Genomic DNA, 19,843 nt, shown 5'->3' on the forward strand with positions numbered 1-19,843 from the left:
TGGTTTTAATACAATTATGCAAAGCATTCCTGCTGATGTTAAGAAAATTGTGCAGACGAACATATAGACTAATATTAGGTGTTTTTCCAGACCATTTCTCACTCATCAAAACGACAATGATGGCACTGTACAAATTGTTCCAATTGTTTTATGCGTGTTTTATAAGTTGCACTGAAATGTACTTCTTTCGCATATTTTGCCAAAATTTACAAGCTGGGCATATATGACAATTTACGAATAATTTAGTAATACCTACCTACCCGATGCATACACATATTTTAACAACTTAGTTATGTTCGAGTACGCCTAAGAAGTGATATACAGGTACAGTGTATATAAATATCACTAGTTTAAACAAGGTAAAATAAGGAGATAAACGTTTATCCTCATCACTCAAAGTCCGCAATTATCTTGATAAAAGCAGACACACTTATTGTGAAGCTTAACAATATCGATATCGGCGCCGTGTATATCAGCCTTGATCTATAAATAGATTTTAGGTGTACAATAATGTATATAATTGTATTCTGTTCATTTTATTGACATCCAGCATAGGCGTGCGTCTGTATAGCACATAACAGTTTGTGTAGAATAACAAAATCCATACGTACTGGTCTACGGAAGACAACTCCCAATATTTATAATAATAGTATTTATATGCTAAATATAGCATCTGGAATTTCCAAGTGTTGAGGTAAGGTGATATTATACTTATTTCATTTCAATATCGTTGTATATACTCCATCATATTTCATTTCAATATTTTTGTGTTTACTCCGAATATATTTCATTTCAATATTTGTGTATACTCCGAACATATTTCATTTCAATGTCTACACATATTTAAGGATTGGTTCTTCTAGTCTATGACTATTCGTTGTATTCATGCCATTACAATACATGTATATTGTAGAGTTTACTTTCGATTTTGATTTTAATATAATGATTTAAGGAACAAATACATTGGATGATCATATTGTTTATACACCCGTGTCATTTTAGTGTATTTTGTTTATTTTTATGGTGCGAATTAGATTTATGAAAATACTGAAATTGAATTGAACATTAAAAAACACAAGGGTAGGTCTTGATGATTAAGTAACAAACATTACTGTAAAATGGGAAACAACCCATCATATGATCACAGATCCTTGAAATGTAATATCATGAGACGGGTTTATTTATACGTTGTGTAGGGGGATTAATTGATGTTTATAAAATAGAATGCAAAATGTAAGTAGTGTGAAATGTTTTCAGTTTTTAGCAGTTTTTATTTAAGATTTAAAGCAGGAATACAGTTAAAACTACTTCAATTATTTTTTTAATTCAAAACAAAAAAGATCGTTCAGATTTAATTGCGATGAAGTTAGATATGGCATTCTTGGTACTCTGTAATATAGTATAACTTGTCAAACCCGGATGGCACCTTAACCAGCATACTTAACCAGTAAAGCAGATTTTATTTATTTTAAATTAAGAAGGAAACTGTCATAAAATACGCCGGATTACCATAGGAACGTATAACACAATGGCCGGTTTTGACTGCAGTTATACAATATAACTTATAATATAGCTGTAAAAAACATCAATTAAACAATTATTTTTAATACATTGTGACATATTTACAAACTCCTATTTCACTAGTCCTCAATACATGAACAATGCACATGTTTATTTCCCCAACAGACTATGGATGACGACGAAAACATCAACCTTCCATTACACGTGTCGCTCAGACCAAAAACGATCGGAGGGAGAGCCAGTGAGGACAAGATCTTTGTTATTTATAATCATATCAATGTTGAAGTCATACCAGAGCCCGGTAAGTGTACTGTAGTCGTATTCTACTGCCGATAGAAGACACTTTGTTTGCATCAACACATGTATAATGGTGATATGAAGAAGAAGTGTCGTTGCAATGTAGTGCAAAATCTACCAAAACATGCGTACAATAACAACACGTATATATGTACAGTCTAAATATGCAATTATCGGTTCAAAATAGCATATAAGGGTAGATCTAGTTATCGAATTGTCTTGTTATGTACACGTTTTATTTTCTTCCAGGTATTCAACGGCCAGAAAATGAGTTATGGTATAAAGATATAGATTTTACTTATACATCTATACACAAACCATCAAATCCTATATTAGTCAGAAAGCTGACGAAAGATGGGGATTGGGTTGTCAACGTTTGGAATAACATGGCAAAGGAATTTAAAGTGTACCTCAAAAACATCGACACTGAAAAAAGGACACTGCGGTTCGCTGTTCTTACAGAGGCAGACTTCGTACGCCTTGAGATGGTCGCAAGCTTGCGCCCGAGGGATCTGCACACAAAGATGCTTAAAGACACGAACGTGTGCTTTGAAGGTTTGAATCTTAAATCGAAGCCAGGTGGAAGTGACAGTGTAATTACAGATTCTAGTTACGACATGGACAGTTCAATTCATGTAAGTTAGTGAAATTAAAAAAAAAAACATAATATCGAAGAAAAAGATTCTAATTATTAAATCGATATTACTGGTTATCATATATTAATCTCAGAAAAATATTAAAATAATGGAAACAGTTCCATTCGTGAAATTATTATTTGCATAAAAGCTGTCAATGAACAAAGTACGCTTATAGTGTCGGAATTGATTGCAAAACAGTTATGCTTTATGTAAACATTTTGTATCTTTGTTTTTAACAGTCAACATCAGGGTAAGTACATGTCTTTTCTCTTGCTGGTATATCTTATCATTTAAAACAACGAAAACAAGACACAAAGATTCACACCCATAATATAGAATTTTAAAGATAATTCCTTTATAATTTGGTTTTGGTTTTATGTGTGTTATTTTTTTGACTGTTATATCTATATAATTTATAATTACAGGCTATGTGTTGCTCAGTCATTGGAGGAAATAAAAACAAGACTGCATAATATCCAGAGATCAATTTCATGCGTTCATGATTTGGTTAAACGGCGGAAAGTGTCGAGGAGTTATGGCGGTTTTCGTTTTCCCAGTAAACATGCACGTGATAAGCGTTTGTCAGGTAAAATCAGCAGTTCTAGCTATACCTCAACAGACGAGGATAGCCTGTTACCGCATCAAAAAAGTTCTCTTATGTTTCACAGTTGTAGTGAGGAGGAAATTGATTCGTATGCAGTCACACCGTTTATGGGAAATAGTGAAACAACAAAGAGTAAAAATCTTGGGAAAAGTTGGTCCAAGCTTAGGCAATTTCACCCACAGAAAACCCCAGGCCTTCCCAACAGCCCTTCGCAACGTTCTTCACTTTACCCAAACCAAAGAGAGGAAGCTAATGCTGATTTAGAAGATATCTTTAAACATCAAAGACCAATAAAACGTAAGCCACATCATAGCAGGACAAAAAGTGATAAACCTACTTCGGAATCTTTAAAACTTTCACTCAGTGATCTGTCACCAAACCAAAATACTAAAATAACGCATCATGGGAGTGTGAAAGTATTGAAACCACGGACAGTGGAAACATCACCGGGGAGTCGGTTAGAAAAGACCCGTCCCATGGGCACAGCATCTGTCCATACATTGGATAACGTTGGTGAGCCAAACATAAGTTTCAACCAGAATTCACTACCCCCGAATCCGACCCCAACATTTGGTAGCATTGAGAATACCATACAGGGCGTCCAACGACAAGGAAAAAGTAGAATATTTGATCATACACAAACTATGAATAAAAGGCAGGTAAACACCGCAGTCCATGGCCGAGGCAATTTTCAACAAGCAATGCAGCTAGACAATGGACAGCGGGACAATGTGATTTTTAGGAAACCCAAAATGAAAGCAAACACGAATGGTGAGGGCAGTACACGATCCAATCACAGTCATACTCAACAGCAATTAGAGAATACAGAGCGTCTTGAAAAACCTACAGACGATAAAACAGTCGATGACGCATCGCTTCTCCATAACGTTATATGTGAAATGGAACAACGTGGCGAGGTAAATTTAGAAACGGACGGCATTACTGATCCTGATATTCTCTCAAGACTATTCACCACAAATAAAGAAGATGAAACAAAGAAACCCGAAAACAAAATAGACTTTAAAACAGAACAGACTGGTAAGGAAGATGTCGAAAATGCCGTAGACATTCAGGACGAACATTTTAATAAGGAAGACGTCAAAAAGCAGTTACTGGGAGAAACTGGAGAAAGCGCAATAAAGAATAGTCATTCAGATGAAGAACCAAATACAAAAGCTCCGGAAACTTGGGAAGCACAAACAGTAACAGGTTTGTAATATGACCATACACGTAGTGCCGGGTAGTGCATGTAATCCTGATCATAATTTTATGTCACTACTGCCGCGCGTACTAATAAATCCGCCGTACAGCGTAATCCAAACTTCTTTGCCCATTTTCATTTTCTTATAGCGAGCGTCGTGCGTCGTAAAAATAGTTTACATATTCAATTTCTAATTCGATATCCACTGCAAAGTGTTTATGGCATTACTAAATACATTAAATGTCAGGGGTTAAATATTGATATATATATAAACTGCCAATAAATTCTAGAGGCGTGATACTAGGTTGAAGCTATCCATTTATAAAAGGAACTATTGAAACCTTTATCAAGGTCATGGGATTCGTAGATCCTTTGTATTAAAACAAATATCAATAACCAATCTCGTTGGTTTTATATTTCTAAGCTTTATTCCCTAAATGATAATTGGAGCGTTCTAATAGTAGTTTACCGAATGATTAATTTAACCTTTAGCATAAAGCCAATGAAAACAATAACGTTAATTGTGACGAGTTCTTATGGCAGGTAATTATTATTTCTGTGATGTTTGTATTTAGACTCTGCGAGGAAAGATGATGACTCTGATGAGGATGTGTCCGACAATGCTAGTACAGTGACGTCTGATATCCAGGAATCTAGTTTGGAATCAGGTGATTATGTGTTTATAAAGATTATGTCGCTAAGAGCAAATAGTTTCTTATATTAATCAGACGTATTATAGCTAATGAAATTATAGAGGAATTAATATGTTAACATGGTAATCAATAGAAGGAAATTGTTTATGATATAATAATCTGCTACAAAATACTTTATAAGAGTTGTTGATTTCATTTTGAGTTGATGTTTTGTTACCCATTCATTAAGGTGATAAAGAAATCAATGATTGGTTTTAATCATTATATGTTCCGTGGGTATATATTTTATTCCAAATATGACATAACATGGATGCTAAGTCTATATGTATAGATGAATACATTGGAATTTAAACAATGGTTATTCAAATTGGCACTTCAGGCATCTGCTTCCAACCAGATGTTGAATCCAGTACGATGTTGAAAAGAGTTGGGCTGAATCCGACTGAGGCGTTGGTGCATGTCCTCAATCAGAACAAAAAGAGTGGGTATACTACATATACTAGAAATTAGTCATCCTAATGAATGAAACTATTCTGTATGACATCATAATTTGGGCTTGGTGTTATCTCTTGAAGTTTAAAATCCGCCTGAAAATGGTTGTATTAAAATACGCAGTGCTAAAATAAAGTATTTGTTTCACATAAGATTTAAGATATGACTCCATTTGTAAAAAAAACGCCTTCTTGGAGTTCGCGATAAAATTGAATCTTAATCATAATCATGGTATGTGTATACAATAATTAATGATGTTTTTTCATTTAAACCGTAATACATTATAAGAAGAAAATTCACTTTCTAATAAATAAAATTAAAAAAAAAAGTTTTTGGCAACTAAAGGCGATTAGCATTAGGGGAATTCATATGGAATAATTACAAAGTATATGACGGTTTGCGGTATGCGAAAGTGCAGAAATCCATTCTGAGTGACCCGTTGTCGGTATTATCGAGAGGGAATAATTCAAAGGAATATTGCAGTTGTTTTTTGGAGATTTATGTTCCCAGGAATTGTTCGCAGAATGTGCTTCTCTTCCTTTCCGAACTAGTATCTACCACAGGGAAGTAATGTAGGTAGGATTGTATTTAACTTGTTTTTTTAAAGGTATTGAGGACAACAGTCATGAAGTAAAAGGTAACGGTATCGATACCGTTCTCTTGCTGGACGCATCATCGAGCATTGACGAAAAATCATTTTGCCAAATGAAATCGGCATGTTTGAACATTGTTGAATGTAAGTGCGTTTTTCGTATGTGTTTCTATGTATTAAGAAAAATGAGTAACAGAGAATTAACCATTTATTTCAATAAATTTTACTTATTACGTGTCCTAATCTAATCATCTAATATTTGCTCTTTACTTTTTTATATAACCTCAACAGTATTATCTTATCTTACCAGCCACTGAATCAATACTCGACCTTGATCACTTTGTCACTTGGTAACTGAAAAGCCATGTTAAGGAACAATACGACATACACAAAAGCAATAATTAAACCCTATAATTAAAAAGAAGTTTAGATCTAAACTACATTATCAGAATTGCTTTGTGACTTGGTAACTGGAACTCATGTTGAGAATCACAGCATGGTTGGTAGTGAACTTAGTGGCGGTAAATCCGGATTTATCTGTTTTTCATCTCCTGTAAATTGTGTCAATATTCACGCCCATAAGACCTCTAAGTTTTTTACTTTGAAGCATTTAAATGATATGGTTTACACACTGGTGTAATTTTGCAGTTATAGAAAGTGTTGCAGCAAGCAAAGGTATTGAGGAAAATATTGCCCTCATTGTGATCGGACGAAATCCGATGATATTGCAGCATTTGACGATCGACTATAGGGAAATGTACGATAAGATAGGTAAGAATCAGGTAAGATTGGTAAATTAGCTTAAGAAAAACTAATGACTTATTTCACTTGCAGGGAAGCTCCGACGAATGTATTATATCAATTTTAGGATGAAATATTCTTGTCGAAGTTTTGGCATTGATACAGAAAGCATACATTTCACCAAGTTTATTTTTCGATTTCTTAGAGACCATTGAGCCCGGCGGTTCGTCACCAATGTGCATTGGGACTTTGTTGAGCTTGTTAGAATTACAACTCCGAGGTAAGAAACTGTTGACACACTACATGGGTAAAGACGCAACTTAACTATTTTGGTTTGCCTGTTGTTTTAAATGTCAATAGCTATATAAGGACAACCCAGTGTGTATTAGAAGTGATGTTAATGTGTTATGGGAGAGTAATGTTTCTTCGTATTGTGTTCCCGTAAATAATACCAACATATAAAGGCGTATTTGTGTTCAATAATCTAAAATGAAAACATGATTTATAATTTTACAACTTTGAACATACTGCAGTCTCCCAAAACATACCAGCAAACCTTACACAACACCCTTATTATATTCATTAAACGACCGTAGCTGTATACGACATTATAGCTCATCAACAAAGTGTATTGCTATTGTTAAAATGTTATTTGTTTACTTTGGTGAAGGTGGTGTGACGTCAATCTCCAGATACCAGATACCACCGAGAATCATCCTGATGACTGATGGACGTCCTACAGATGACCACAGCTTCAAGTACCAGGAAAGCGAATTTGGGATGAAATCGCCAATGGTATAATTTTATCTTTAATGAAAAAATAGAGTTTTTGATTTGGTTGTGCGTTGTGAGTGTTCATTATGAAATAACTACATTTTTTGTAAAAAAAGTGGATGCAAACTGAATAATAATTGACATTTGAGTATCAACAATTTAATTATATTTTCGGACAATTTGTCTGAAGCGAACTTTACTCAAGTAAGATCCCTGCTTAACTATATGTTTAAGTTTACAAAAGCTTGCTGGCAAAATAATTGTTCGTTATTTTCAATCCCAGCCAAATCACAATTTACAAATATATTTGTATTAACAGGTAAAGAACAGCGTCCTGCTGGCCATGGATGAACTAAGACACGGTGGATACGAGTTGGTGTGTGTGCCTGTGGGTCAGGCTGTCAACAGGGTGAGTTAATTGTTCTCATCCTTAATTAGATAGATATCTGTAATGAAAGACTTCATTTGAAGTAAGACAATGATTAATGACTATGAATTGATATTGTAAGGTAACATATCCAGATTGTTTGTTTCCTAACAAGTGATCATTAATAACATTTCACTTTTGAACGCCATGGATTTACTCTAATGGAAACGTCCTTAATTATACTGTACTTGGCAGTGGCATATGTTCAAAAGTGTTTAAGAGGGAATTATAGCCACTGGTAAAAGTTTAGTCTAATAAACCCTTATCCTTGCAGAAAAATAAAATAATATTTTGCCACCAAAACTGTTTAGGATAATACATCTGTGATACCATATGATCAAGTTGCTATTATTATTGTTCATTTCTATCACAGGCATTCATCGGTGATATGATCGAACGAGCGGGTGGCTCCATAGCAGAAATCGATGACCTTGGCAACGTAAAGAAACACTTTCTATACCATGTAAGAGCACGTGCATATACATTCCGTGAATTTGTCAATACAATATCCGTAAGCCCTTAGTTATTATACTGTAGGTGCCCATTGTGACGTCATAATAAAGACTGACGTGGCATCACTCTTTGAATATTGTGACGGCCCACTGTGGTCCAATATATTATTGTAATTAGACGATAACCATCCTCCCTCGTATATTGTGACAGACCCATGTGGTATAATTTATTATAACCTTTAGACCATAACCACCACCACTTGTACATTGTGACAGAACCCTGTGGTCCTCTGTCTGTGAAACCGGAGGGGACTATAGAGTTTGATCCCGTCTGTCTATCTGCTTGTCTGTATGGAATTGGTTTCCAGATGATAACTTGAGAACGAATTGAAACTTAACACAATTGTAGCATATGGAAAAATACAGCATGGGATTGAACTTGGGGGTCAAAAGGTCAACTACTAAGGTCAATGTTACTAAAAATAGATCGTTTCACAAGTGTTATTTTCAGGATGATAACTTGAGAAAACATCAACGGTATCCGTTCAAACTTCAAACGATGACAGCATATGAGAAAATACAGCTTGTATTTTTCAAAAAAAAAATAGTTTCCGGACGATAACATGAAAACACACCAACGGAATTTGTTCAAACTTTATACAATGATACGTAGGATACTAAGCAATTATAAATTGCCATAGATTAAAATGTAATTATCGGCAGGGGACGTGTGTTGCTTGCAAACCTTTCTGTTGTAATTAAACTATAACCACTTACCTTCGTATATGTGACAGACACCTGTAGTCCAAACAGATAGTGCATCGTTACGGAAAACGGGCTTCATATCTAATGCTAACTTGAAATGGTTTATGCGATTTTGGGTGTTACGATATCCACTAATATTATAATATTCTGTTCCAGTATACGATAGCCAAAGTAATTCAAAAATGCAAAGAGACTGATTTTGAAGATCTCTATATGGAAGTGATAGAAGCTGAAACAACGGCTCTGCTCTCTAGTTCTTGGTCTGACGTCACATTCACTGAGGCAGATGTGGTTTGTAACTGTTTCAATCTTTTCCTTTTCTTGTGATGTATAATGTATGAATGCACATTGACCGCTTCAATAGCAAATTTGATATTTAATTTTCTGATGGGAATACATTATCCTTTAACGCGAAGATAAAGTTCGTAATTTTACGAATATCTCAAATGTTCTATGCCTGTAGACAATGATGAAAACAATCCTCGAGAAATCTGAGGAGCTGAAAACCATAGAATACCTAGACCTAAACCTACCACCTCTCGGCAGTCGTATTTCCGTCCCAGAAGTTCACAGCACGGCGGACTCAGTACATCCAAGGCAATTCGGAACAGTGATTCTACACAAACCAACCGGTAGGTTTAAATCATAAATACAAACATGAGGCTTGAACTTATAAAGAGGAGTATTAATAAGTTATTTCTATGTAAGGTAGAATGTGTTCACCAGCTACTTAATTTCAGTAGACTAAAACCAATTATCATAATTTGGTCAATACTGGTCATATATTCATGAGAAATGCAGGTACCATTTACACCTACATGTACTAAAGAGTTCTCTTTTTTTACGTATGCATTCAATTGTGCAATGAAATTTCACACTATTAATTAATTTTGATATTTGTTTAATATCGAAATGGGATAAAGAAGACGCTCAAACGTAACTTTCGTTACATTAACTTAAAGGGAATTACGAACCCGTCTGTTTTAACACTACATGATTTATACAGTATGTAAGTTGAATGGAAGTTTGTTGTTCGTTAACGCAGGAACTACGCATTTACTATAGTGAAACGGAAGTTTGTAGGCACTACAAAGACGGAAATCAGTTTACTTTACTTAGAAGATCAGAGAGAGAAATAATGCTTTGTTTAAAAATCTTTTAGGCACTATTAAGGTGGAATGGGATGTAGGAACGATTTCGTTCCTAGACTTCGACCTGAGGAATGTAGGACTTTGCATTGTAAAAGAACCTCGACGACTGGCACAGGACTCTCTCATTGATGTGGGTGTAGAGGTCCTCAAAGGTAAAACCATCGAGTGATATTTCGATAACCTAGTGTAAATGTTTGTTATAACAAGTGAGGTTTCGATAACCTAGCGTAAATGTTTGTTATAACAAGTGATGTTTCGATAACGTAGTGTAAATGTTTGGTTTAACAAGTGATGTTTCGATAACCTAGTGTAAATGTTTGTTTTAACAAGTGATGTTTCATTAATCCAGTGTAAATGTTTGTTATAACAAGTGATGTTTCGATAACCTAGTGTAAATGTTTGTTAAAACAAGTCATGTTTCGATAACCTAGTGTAAATGTTTGTTATAACAAGTGATATTTCGATAACCTAATGTAAATGTTTGTTATAACAAGTGATGTTTCGATAACCTAGTGTAAATGTTTTTTATAAAAAGTGAGGTTTCGATAACCTAGTGTAAATGTTTGGTTTAACAAGTGATGTTTCGATAACCTAGTGTAAATGTTTGGTTTAACAAGTGATGTTTCGATAACCTAGTGTAAATGTTTATTATAACAAGTGATGTTTTGATAACCTAGTGTAAATGTTTGTTATAACAAGTGAGGTTTCGATAACCAAGTGTAAATGTTTGTTATAACAAGTGAGGTTTCGATAACCTAGCGTAAATGTTTGTTATAACAAGTGATGTTTCGATAACCTAGTGTAAATATTTGTTATAACAAGTGATATTTCGATTACCTAGTGTAAATGTTTGTTATAACAAGTGATGTTTCGATAACCTAGTGTAAATGTTTGTTATAACAAGTGATGTTTCGATAACCTAGTGTAAATATTGTTATAACAAGTCATGTTTCGATAACCTAGTGTAAATGTTTGTTATAACAAGTGATATTTCGATAACCTAGTGTAAATGTTTGTTATAACAAGTGATATTTCGATAACCTAGTGTATATGTTTGTTATAACAAGGGTAGTTTCGATAACCTAGTGTTAATGTTTGTTATAACAAGTCATGTTTCGATAACCTAGTGTAAATGTTTGTTATAACAAGTGATGTTTCGATAACCTAGTGTAAATATTTGTTATAACAAGTCATGTTTCGATAACCTAGTGTATATGTTTGTTATAACAAGTGATGTTTCGATAACCTAGTGTAAATATTTGTTATAACAAGTCATGTTTCGATAACCTAGTGTAAATGTTTGTTATAACAAGTGATATTTCGATAACCTAGTGTAAATGTTTGTTATAACAAGTGATATTTCGATAACCTAGTGTATATGTTTGTTATAACAAGGGTAGTTTCGATAACCTAGTGTTAATGTTTGTTATAACAAGTGATGTTTCGATAACCTTGTGTAAATGTTTGTTATAACAATTGATGTTTCGATAAGCTAGTGTTAATGTTTGTTATAACAAGTGATGTTTCGATAACCTAGTGTAAATGTTTATTATAACAAGTGATGTTTCGATAACCTAGTGTTAATGTTTGTTATAACAAGTGATGTTTCGATAACCTAGTGTTAATGTTTGTTATAACAAGTGATATTTCGATAACCTAGTGTAAATGTTTGTTAAACTTGGAGTCCCATGTTTCCGTTTCTTAGTTCACTTCCTAATTACTTCTTCCTCCTTACGTCTCCCTTGACAATGCCTTGCTATTGATCGTGGGCCGGAAAGGACGGGGTCCTCCCCCCCCACTTACCACAAGGTCCTTAGTTTATAACAGTTGCTAGAGATTTTAGCACATTGAAATATGTATTAGATGAAATTGATTATTATTATTTTATTATTATTATTATTATTATTTACAGGTACCGAACGAGGACGTGTCTTCCTTACGACCAGTAATGGATACGTCAAGGTACTGTAGAAAACAAGCAGGTGGTTCTGATTCTACAAGTCATGTGTGTACAAATAGAACATGTTGGCTTATTTAGAGTGGTAGCGTGTGACAAGTGCTGTACGTCTTCGGGCTTTCAATAGTCTGTTTTATCACGGTATCACTAAAGTCTCCATCATTTCGCAATGTGACAATATACCATAGCTTTACAAAACAACAATAACACGCTTACAAATCACAAAAAGGCAGAGACATAGATAATTTTATTACTATTTAAATCTCTGATAAAGGGTAATATCTCCTTTAATTAACCGTATATTCATGTTTAATAAAAATGATGAAAAAATAAACACGAAAGTTGAATTAATAGGTTTTCAAAAAAGTAACTTTCTATATTTCAATTGGTTATTGTCAGTTTTCAGAGATGTCCTCAATCTGATTGAAGTAATTCTTGAACATTATTTTATTTTGACAGGTTCGCTGGGATAATGGTTCTTTCGGAAGATACAGGTTTGGAGCTGATGGTGCATTCGACTTGAACATAGCGTAAGATATGTTCCTCTAGTATTGGCATGTTTCGTCACAACTAAATATGTGTATAAAACAATATGTGCATTCCTGGTGTTTTTTCTCGAATATTCTATGTACATATATATATATATATATATAAATTCATTTCTTATATGGAGCATCACTCCTGGCTTGAATATTATTACATGATAACAATTACATTTATCAGATAATGATAACACACTGGTAACAGTGTACAAACCAATACAAACGCCTGCATTTTTGTTACAGTCTGGAGTCCTACTCATTCGATTCGTGTAAGTAGTATAAATAAATCATTCCTTAATATATTTGTATTGACTTTGTTAGTTGCAATTTTGACCTTTTGAACCTTCATTTAATCGGTACTATAAGACATGAGGACTGCGAGTAATTTGTTTTGTATTAATAAGTCATTAGACCTATGTAATATGTTATTTTCTTTTCTATCATATTTTAGAATAAAAAGGGGCACGTTCGATTCACGCCACTTTTCAAAATGCTCATTAACTTGACATTTTAAGATAACTGTTCTTGAAACAAGAGACAAAACATGACTTCATGTCTTGAGATGTTCTTTCTTTATTGTAATATCAACAATCTCGAGTACACTACTATTAGTGCTAAATGAGATTCTTATGATGTTAAACACTTTCATGAAATAGACTTGATGGGGGGGCTTCAGTTTCAGACTGTATGTTACATACGATGTTCTACTTTGTTCTTTATCACTGCAAACAGATATATGGCAGTATTTTGCTGGCCAAGGGTGTTGGGCAACCTATCACGAAACGGATTTAACTAAAATTGAAAAGGCGTTCGCCAGACGACAAAAAACTGCCATTACAAAGTCAGGAAGGTAAGTATATCAAAGCAATACTATTTCATGACTTTTAAGGCCCACTAACTTTTCCGAAGCGACTTTTAATTTTTAAAATGAAAATAAATTGAATGTTAATTTACATAACGCGGCTCGTCTTATGTTTGCCGTCGTCGGAAGTTGATTATCACTGCGCAAGACGGGAAAACAACGAAAGGAATATTGCCATACATTACGGAGGGAATCTTGTATTTATTTGGTGTTTTAATCTCATCCAAGGCCATCACTATACATGGTTATTATGTTATTGTTGTTTTTAAGAAACTTTAGATGTTTTGTTTCCAAAAGCTAGTAGGCCTTTAAGGTTGATGTCGCCGATATGGCCGGGTGTGATAAGTTTGTGCCTCATGTAATAGTTTTGGAGAGTCTGACACGTGTTTTATCCAATTTATGTCAAATGCAAAATGTAGGTCACAGTGACCTAAATTTGGTATGTGACACCTCATCTGGATGGATCCATGTACCAAGCTTGACGGTCCAATATCTTATAATATAGAATAGAGAGTGTGGAAATACTTTTCCTTAATGGAGGTCATTAGATTATATTGTATGTTACAACAATATGGTTTCCATATGCATCACACCATCAGATATAGATGGAGCCAATACCAAGTATGATGTTCTTATTTGATAAGATGAATAAAACTTCCCAAAGTGAAAATTTACCATAATTAAAGCCAATGTAGTGTCTGACTTGTATGACTTTACACGATATAACGTCATATGTAAAGGGGTTCCGAATGATTCCTCTAATGCCACCCTTTTATTTACCATTCAATCACTTGTCAGCACCTGTTCGGACGTTCCGAAATAACTTTGATTCCGCTTTTATTCCATTATTTCTACACTTAGTACCCAGTTGGTGTGTAGGTTCAAGTAATGTTTATTTCTCTTTCCAGGATTGTGTTTGCTGCCATGAGGGAAACTCTTCTACATGGAAGTTGGAAGCAACGTGCCGTAAGACGCATTACTGTCGAGGAAGCGATTTTTATGTAACTACATTGTAATAATAAGTGAAACGAAATGAAGATTTTAAACAATAAATTATTTTTCAATAGATAATGTGATATATACTATACAATAAATGATTGAATATCAAAAACATATGTAGACATTTTGATATATATGTACAATTATAAACTCTTAAAGATGCTCCACCGCCGACAGAGCATAAAGGACATTCATTATTTGAACAATAATTGGTGTTCAATCGTATATATATATGTCTAACTAACACAAAAACTTTAATAAAATAACTAATTTTGCCTTTGATGCATGCGCAATCAGTATTTCATTCCATGTAGGGTATAGTGACACGGAATTTTTTCGGGATAAATTAATTAATTATTGCTTTATATTTTTAACTTTAATAATTGTATATCTACTATATAACACACAGGAAAAAGTGCATACACGTTTTCCGTACGTTATAAAACGCATGTAAAACGCATGTTGAGGACCACGCATGTAAAACATACGTACGAAACGTATGTAATACATGTGTTAAACATGCGTAACACGCATGGCAAACAGACGTAAAACGTAAACGCATGTAAAACGGACGTTTCAAAACATGTTATACATATGTTTGATCCTATTACAAAATCCACCTTTTTTGTTTTTATGTACATTTACATTGTCTTTGAAGTTGCACTATATATTTGTCATTTTCAAAAGTAAAGTTTAATTCCATTTTATTTGTATTTTCGGTTCCTATCCTATGACTGATATTTTTTCATACATAGTATGTTGTATTTACAAACGAGTGACTACATTGATAAATTTCATAATCTTAGGATTATTTTTTTCCTACATCAATTTTTCCTTAACGTCACCTTATCACTTAGATTTTAAAGGCTAAAATCTTTACTGAAGTCGTGTCCATGCGATGTTCAATTGTTTTCAAATTCTGGCTCAGAGAGTCCAGAAGTCAAGCAAGAAACTTCAGATGTTTACACAGAATCTCAGAATAACATTTAAACGTATTCTATGAATATACAATAAATAAAGATTTCCGGAATATAAATTTGTCCGGCCATTAGAATCTGTCATGTTATAGCACAGGTGTCTGCTTCTGGTTTTGAAAACATACAATAACCTACCCATACTAAATAGTAGGGAAAGCTATTTTTTTAAACCAGAAACAGACGCCAGCTATGGTATCGAGGATGATCAAACAGCAGTTGTAGACCTACTACATTGTACATCATGAAACGCTGGTCAGCTGATATTGATCATATTTATTCATAGCATTAGTCTTCAAAACTATTTAAATTTAAATTTAAAAAGACGGAATCCACATTAGCGGTTTTGCTTCTGTTCACAATCAGTAGATGTACATATAATTGTAGACCTACATGTATCATCATACGATATTGAAGCTGCTTTATTCTATCATGAGGCTAGTATGAGGTTCACTATAAGTTGGTAGAAGACATATATAGATAAAATGAAACCAAACCATAGAGGCTATTAAACATGTATTTGCATATGGGTGTATCATTTAAAAACAAACCCATTGCAGGTCTTCAATAACATTGATAAAACTAAAGTTTTACGTGTAATTAGTAGGGTTATTTTAACAGATGTCCGTTTTACATGTGGTGGAAAACAAACGTACGTAAAACATATGTTAAACATACGTTTAACGCATGTTTTGTTCAAACTTTATTGCCACAGTTGTATTTAACGAGTATAGTTTTAAAACTAGATATAGGTGCTTAGTAATAATAAACCACAATCATTGTTTTTGTACATACATGTTTAACAGAGCACAAGCTTTCTATTTTACTTAAATCATTGACTCTGCTAGGGATCGAACTCGGGATCTCTGGATTGCTAGTCTGATATTCAACCGATCGAACTAAAAGGTCATATCTGTATCTAACAACACCTTTAGGCATCCAAAATTTAGAAGAAACAACATATATCTAGTTGCATTTGTCATCACATAAGTTGAATTTTGACCTTTGTCGTTATAATAATACTGGACGTTGTTTTAAAATACATCATGCAAAAGTGGTGACATTGAAGTTGAGTATCATTTTGTTATAAAAATACAAAAGAATCGAAATAGACTTAAAAGATTAAAATATACATGTATACGATTAATGAAATCCTCTAATAAAAATGATTGATCAAACTTAACAAACTAAACTTTTGTTAATTATATGTTTTCGACTCTTTACTGTAATTGTTATGATTGATTATCACGGTTTGTAGAGGTAATTTGTTTAAGATGCTTGTAATAGGGCTATTTACAATAAGCGGTATACGAATACGCATACGGATACGGATAAGTATTTGAAGGGGAGCGATCATTATTCATGATCAATTGCAGATTTTAAATAGTCACGTTTATAAATAGTAAATGTTATATCATACAAATATGTACAAATATTGTGCGAGTGTCCGAGTCATATTTGGTCAATTAATGCTTTCCCGTTGAGTCATAAACGTACAGCTCGAGCTATGTGTGTGTCGCCAGAGCGGTGAACAACGCACGATTCATGTACCTGTATGCATGTGTACTAGAATAAACGACAGTATTATGAATGATCATTGGTGTCGTACAAGTTGCAAAGTAAGAAGGCAGGCGCACTTGTATAAACATTTATTCGTGAAAAAAAACAGATCAGCTCTACGCTGCGCAAGGCAGGCACACAGAACAATAATCTCACTCATGTCCTCTCTACTATGTCTGAATAAGGTCGAAATAACGGCGAAAATTTTCAGCTGGTAAATTATATGTTCAACATATACTCGGTAGCGTCTGATAGTCTGTTAAAGGAACGGAGCAGGTTTTGGCGTAATGCTGGGTGGCGGCGAATTTGAGTTGAGTTAAAATGGCGAATTGAAATACATATACATGTATTATATACAAAATTTCAACAAAACAAACTACACGTTGATTTTGTGTTCTTCATTTTAATATGTAATTAATACACACATAGAACAATCATATGAACAAAATTAATATGATAAAAGTTATGAGAAATATTCCTACTTAAATTCTATATTTACTGTTCACCTTAGTCAATGCTCGCTCCAATGAACCACACTATTGACCAGCGTACAGTTCCGCTCCTTTACGGTTCACACATGTACACAAGCGTGCACGAGATCTTGCATTATAGGTCAAACAGGTAGCTATCCAGAGACTGCATCGAACTACACACGCTATGATATTCACAAACAATCCAATCAAATCCAAATAAGTTACGAAAACATTAGGTTTATTATAGATTGAGAACATTCATCAATTTTTATAAATAATGATCGCTCCCCTTCAAATACGTAGCCCTTTGTAATAGAATGTATGAAGAATTATTTGTAATAGCTATTTGATATGTCTCTCTACACTTCAAATGGTGTGAGTGTGTGTTGTTTGTGTGAACTTTTATGTTAATGTTTACGCTCTATTGTATATACATTTTGATTACACCACTAATGAACCAATTGAATCAAAGTTATAAAGAACTGAACTGCAGATATAACGGAGATGGTTTACACTGGAAATATGGGCCATTATGTTGATGAATAAATAGGGTATGCTATTGTACAGCACGTAAAGCGTATAAGCCTATAGCTGGTTCATATTGTGTTTTGTTGATATGTTGTTTAATTATGATCTATAATTTTAAATCCCATGGTCATATGACGCAACATGATGATAAACCTTTAGTTGGATGTGTAACAAGTTAATGTTAATATAGGGCGTGTGACAAGGTAATATAGAAACATGCAATGTTTCGAAGACTTTAACCAGAGTTTGGGCCATAGAGCCAAAGAAGCATGGGCTTTGTACATTCTATGCCGTGATGACGGAGAGAAGAAGGAAAAGATTCGTCCAATATTATAATAATTGTTATCACATATATTTCTATTGTGCTGAATAAAGAAATACAAGTTTGCTAGATACGTCTTCAGTTTTCGCTTGAAACTTTGGATAAAAGAACACTGAATGTGAACAGAATCGCAAGATAATAGAGGAACCGAAAAACGCAAGATAATAGAGGAACCGCGAAAAAGCACGGTGTCCTAAATACTGACTGTGATAATAGAGCCAGGTATAGCAAGATTGTAGGATAGACGACATCAGCATGACAGATCCACATCAAATCCAGGCTAATCTCGAGTAAGAAATGTGTGATTTGGCAGACTAATAACCTACCATGTCATAAAGCATCGGATATTAACTGTAATTCTTCATACCAATACTGGTGTTGTTTAGTTTTGATGCCAAAAACCGGTATGGTATCTGAAATAAGGACAATGGGAGTAAACCCTTACATAACGATTACCAACCATAAATCAGCTTTATTTGTTTGTATCTATTATTTCATTTACTAGTATGTGTTGTACATTTCAACATGGTTGTTTTAAGGATTAACCGATTGTGTCTCGTGGGATTCGTGTCCCAATATTGCGAGGCCCTAAAAAGATCAGGTGACAAACATTGTTATTGCTATTTTAATGGCTCAATCCACGCACACTCTTTCCCGCGAAATTATCATCATGTGGTCTTGCGGCATTGTGAATAGCTGGTTGGCCTCCTTGTAATACCTTAACTTCTGCCGCTACCCATGTTGTTATTTATGTCAGATTCCCCGCCATCAGGAGCAGTCATTTCTTCTGTGTATGTTTCATCTACCTCGTTATTTCCATCTACGTCATTAGCAGGTGGCATAGGTCGTCTATCTGTTTCGTGTATATGCTTTCATCTGGTCCACTCGAACTGCTAATATCAGACCGTTTTCTGGTGTTGCTGGTCATCGGTTTAAGCTTTGTTCTTCCTATTTCTGTTCCATTGTCAACTCAAAAGCTGATGAGTCATCTTAGTCGTCTTCTCACCACATGAATCTTTTCGCAAGAGTTAATTTGCCTGGTTCTTTATATTTAATGAGATTCCGTACTAGTATTCTGTCTCCCTGTCATGGTGATGAACTACTCAGACTCACACATCGCTTTTGCTCGACCGGCAACTCTCTTTTATTTCCCATTAGCATACCCCGTGCCTTCTTTTATTTGTTCAGGCCACTTTGTTTCCGGCTACATCAGAACAAGATATCCACTAGTAGTTTTGAAATTCTTCTTAAGAGAAGGTAAAAGAGTGAATATCCGGTGATCTAGTTTCTGGACAGTTGTAAGCATGTACTTTTCCAC

At 34.2% G+C, this 19,843-nt stretch overlaps 1 protein-coding gene across 1 annotated transcript; it reads left to right on the forward strand.

Moving 5' to 3' along the window:
- The first annotated feature begins 560 nt into the window (after positions 1 to 560).
- On the forward strand, positions 561 to 18,594 carry LOC138332925 (uncharacterized). The gene is made up of 20 exons (XM_069280963.1): positions 561 to 694; positions 1,687 to 1,822; positions 2,068 to 2,453; positions 2,882 to 4,269; positions 4,837 to 4,929; positions 5,294 to 5,395; positions 6,014 to 6,142; positions 6,647 to 6,769; positions 6,945 to 7,019; positions 7,410 to 7,534; positions 7,833 to 7,922; positions 8,314 to 8,403; positions 9,314 to 9,448; positions 9,621 to 9,789; positions 10,320 to 10,460; positions 12,221 to 12,270; positions 12,725 to 12,795; positions 13,051 to 13,076; positions 13,540 to 13,657; positions 14,578 to 18,594. Coding segments are annotated over exons 3-20 (3,024 nt in total). The 5' UTR covers positions 561 to 694; positions 1,687 to 1,822; positions 2,068 to 2,451; the 3' UTR covers positions 14,675 to 18,594.
- The last annotated feature ends 1,249 nt before the right edge of the window (positions 18,595 to 19,843 follow it).

The sequence above is a fragment of the Argopecten irradians genome, chromosome 10 (assembly GCF_041381155.1).
Source record: "Argopecten irradians isolate NY chromosome 10, Ai_NY, whole genome shotgun sequence".
Lineage (NCBI taxonomy): Eukaryota > Metazoa > Mollusca > Bivalvia > Pectinida > Pectinidae > Argopecten > Argopecten irradians.

Bases quoted from the DNA above. Each gene is read 5' to 3' on its own strand.
- LOC138332925 (XM_069280963.1), top strand. The intron at 6,143-6,646 runs GTAAGTGCGTTT...GTAATTTTGCAG, and splicing joins ATGTTTGAACATTGTTGAAT to TTATAGAAAGTGTTGCAGCA. The intron at 9,790-10,319 runs GTAGGTTTAAAT...AAAATCTTTTAG, and splicing joins GATTCTACACAAACCAACCG to GCACTATTAAGGTGGAATGG.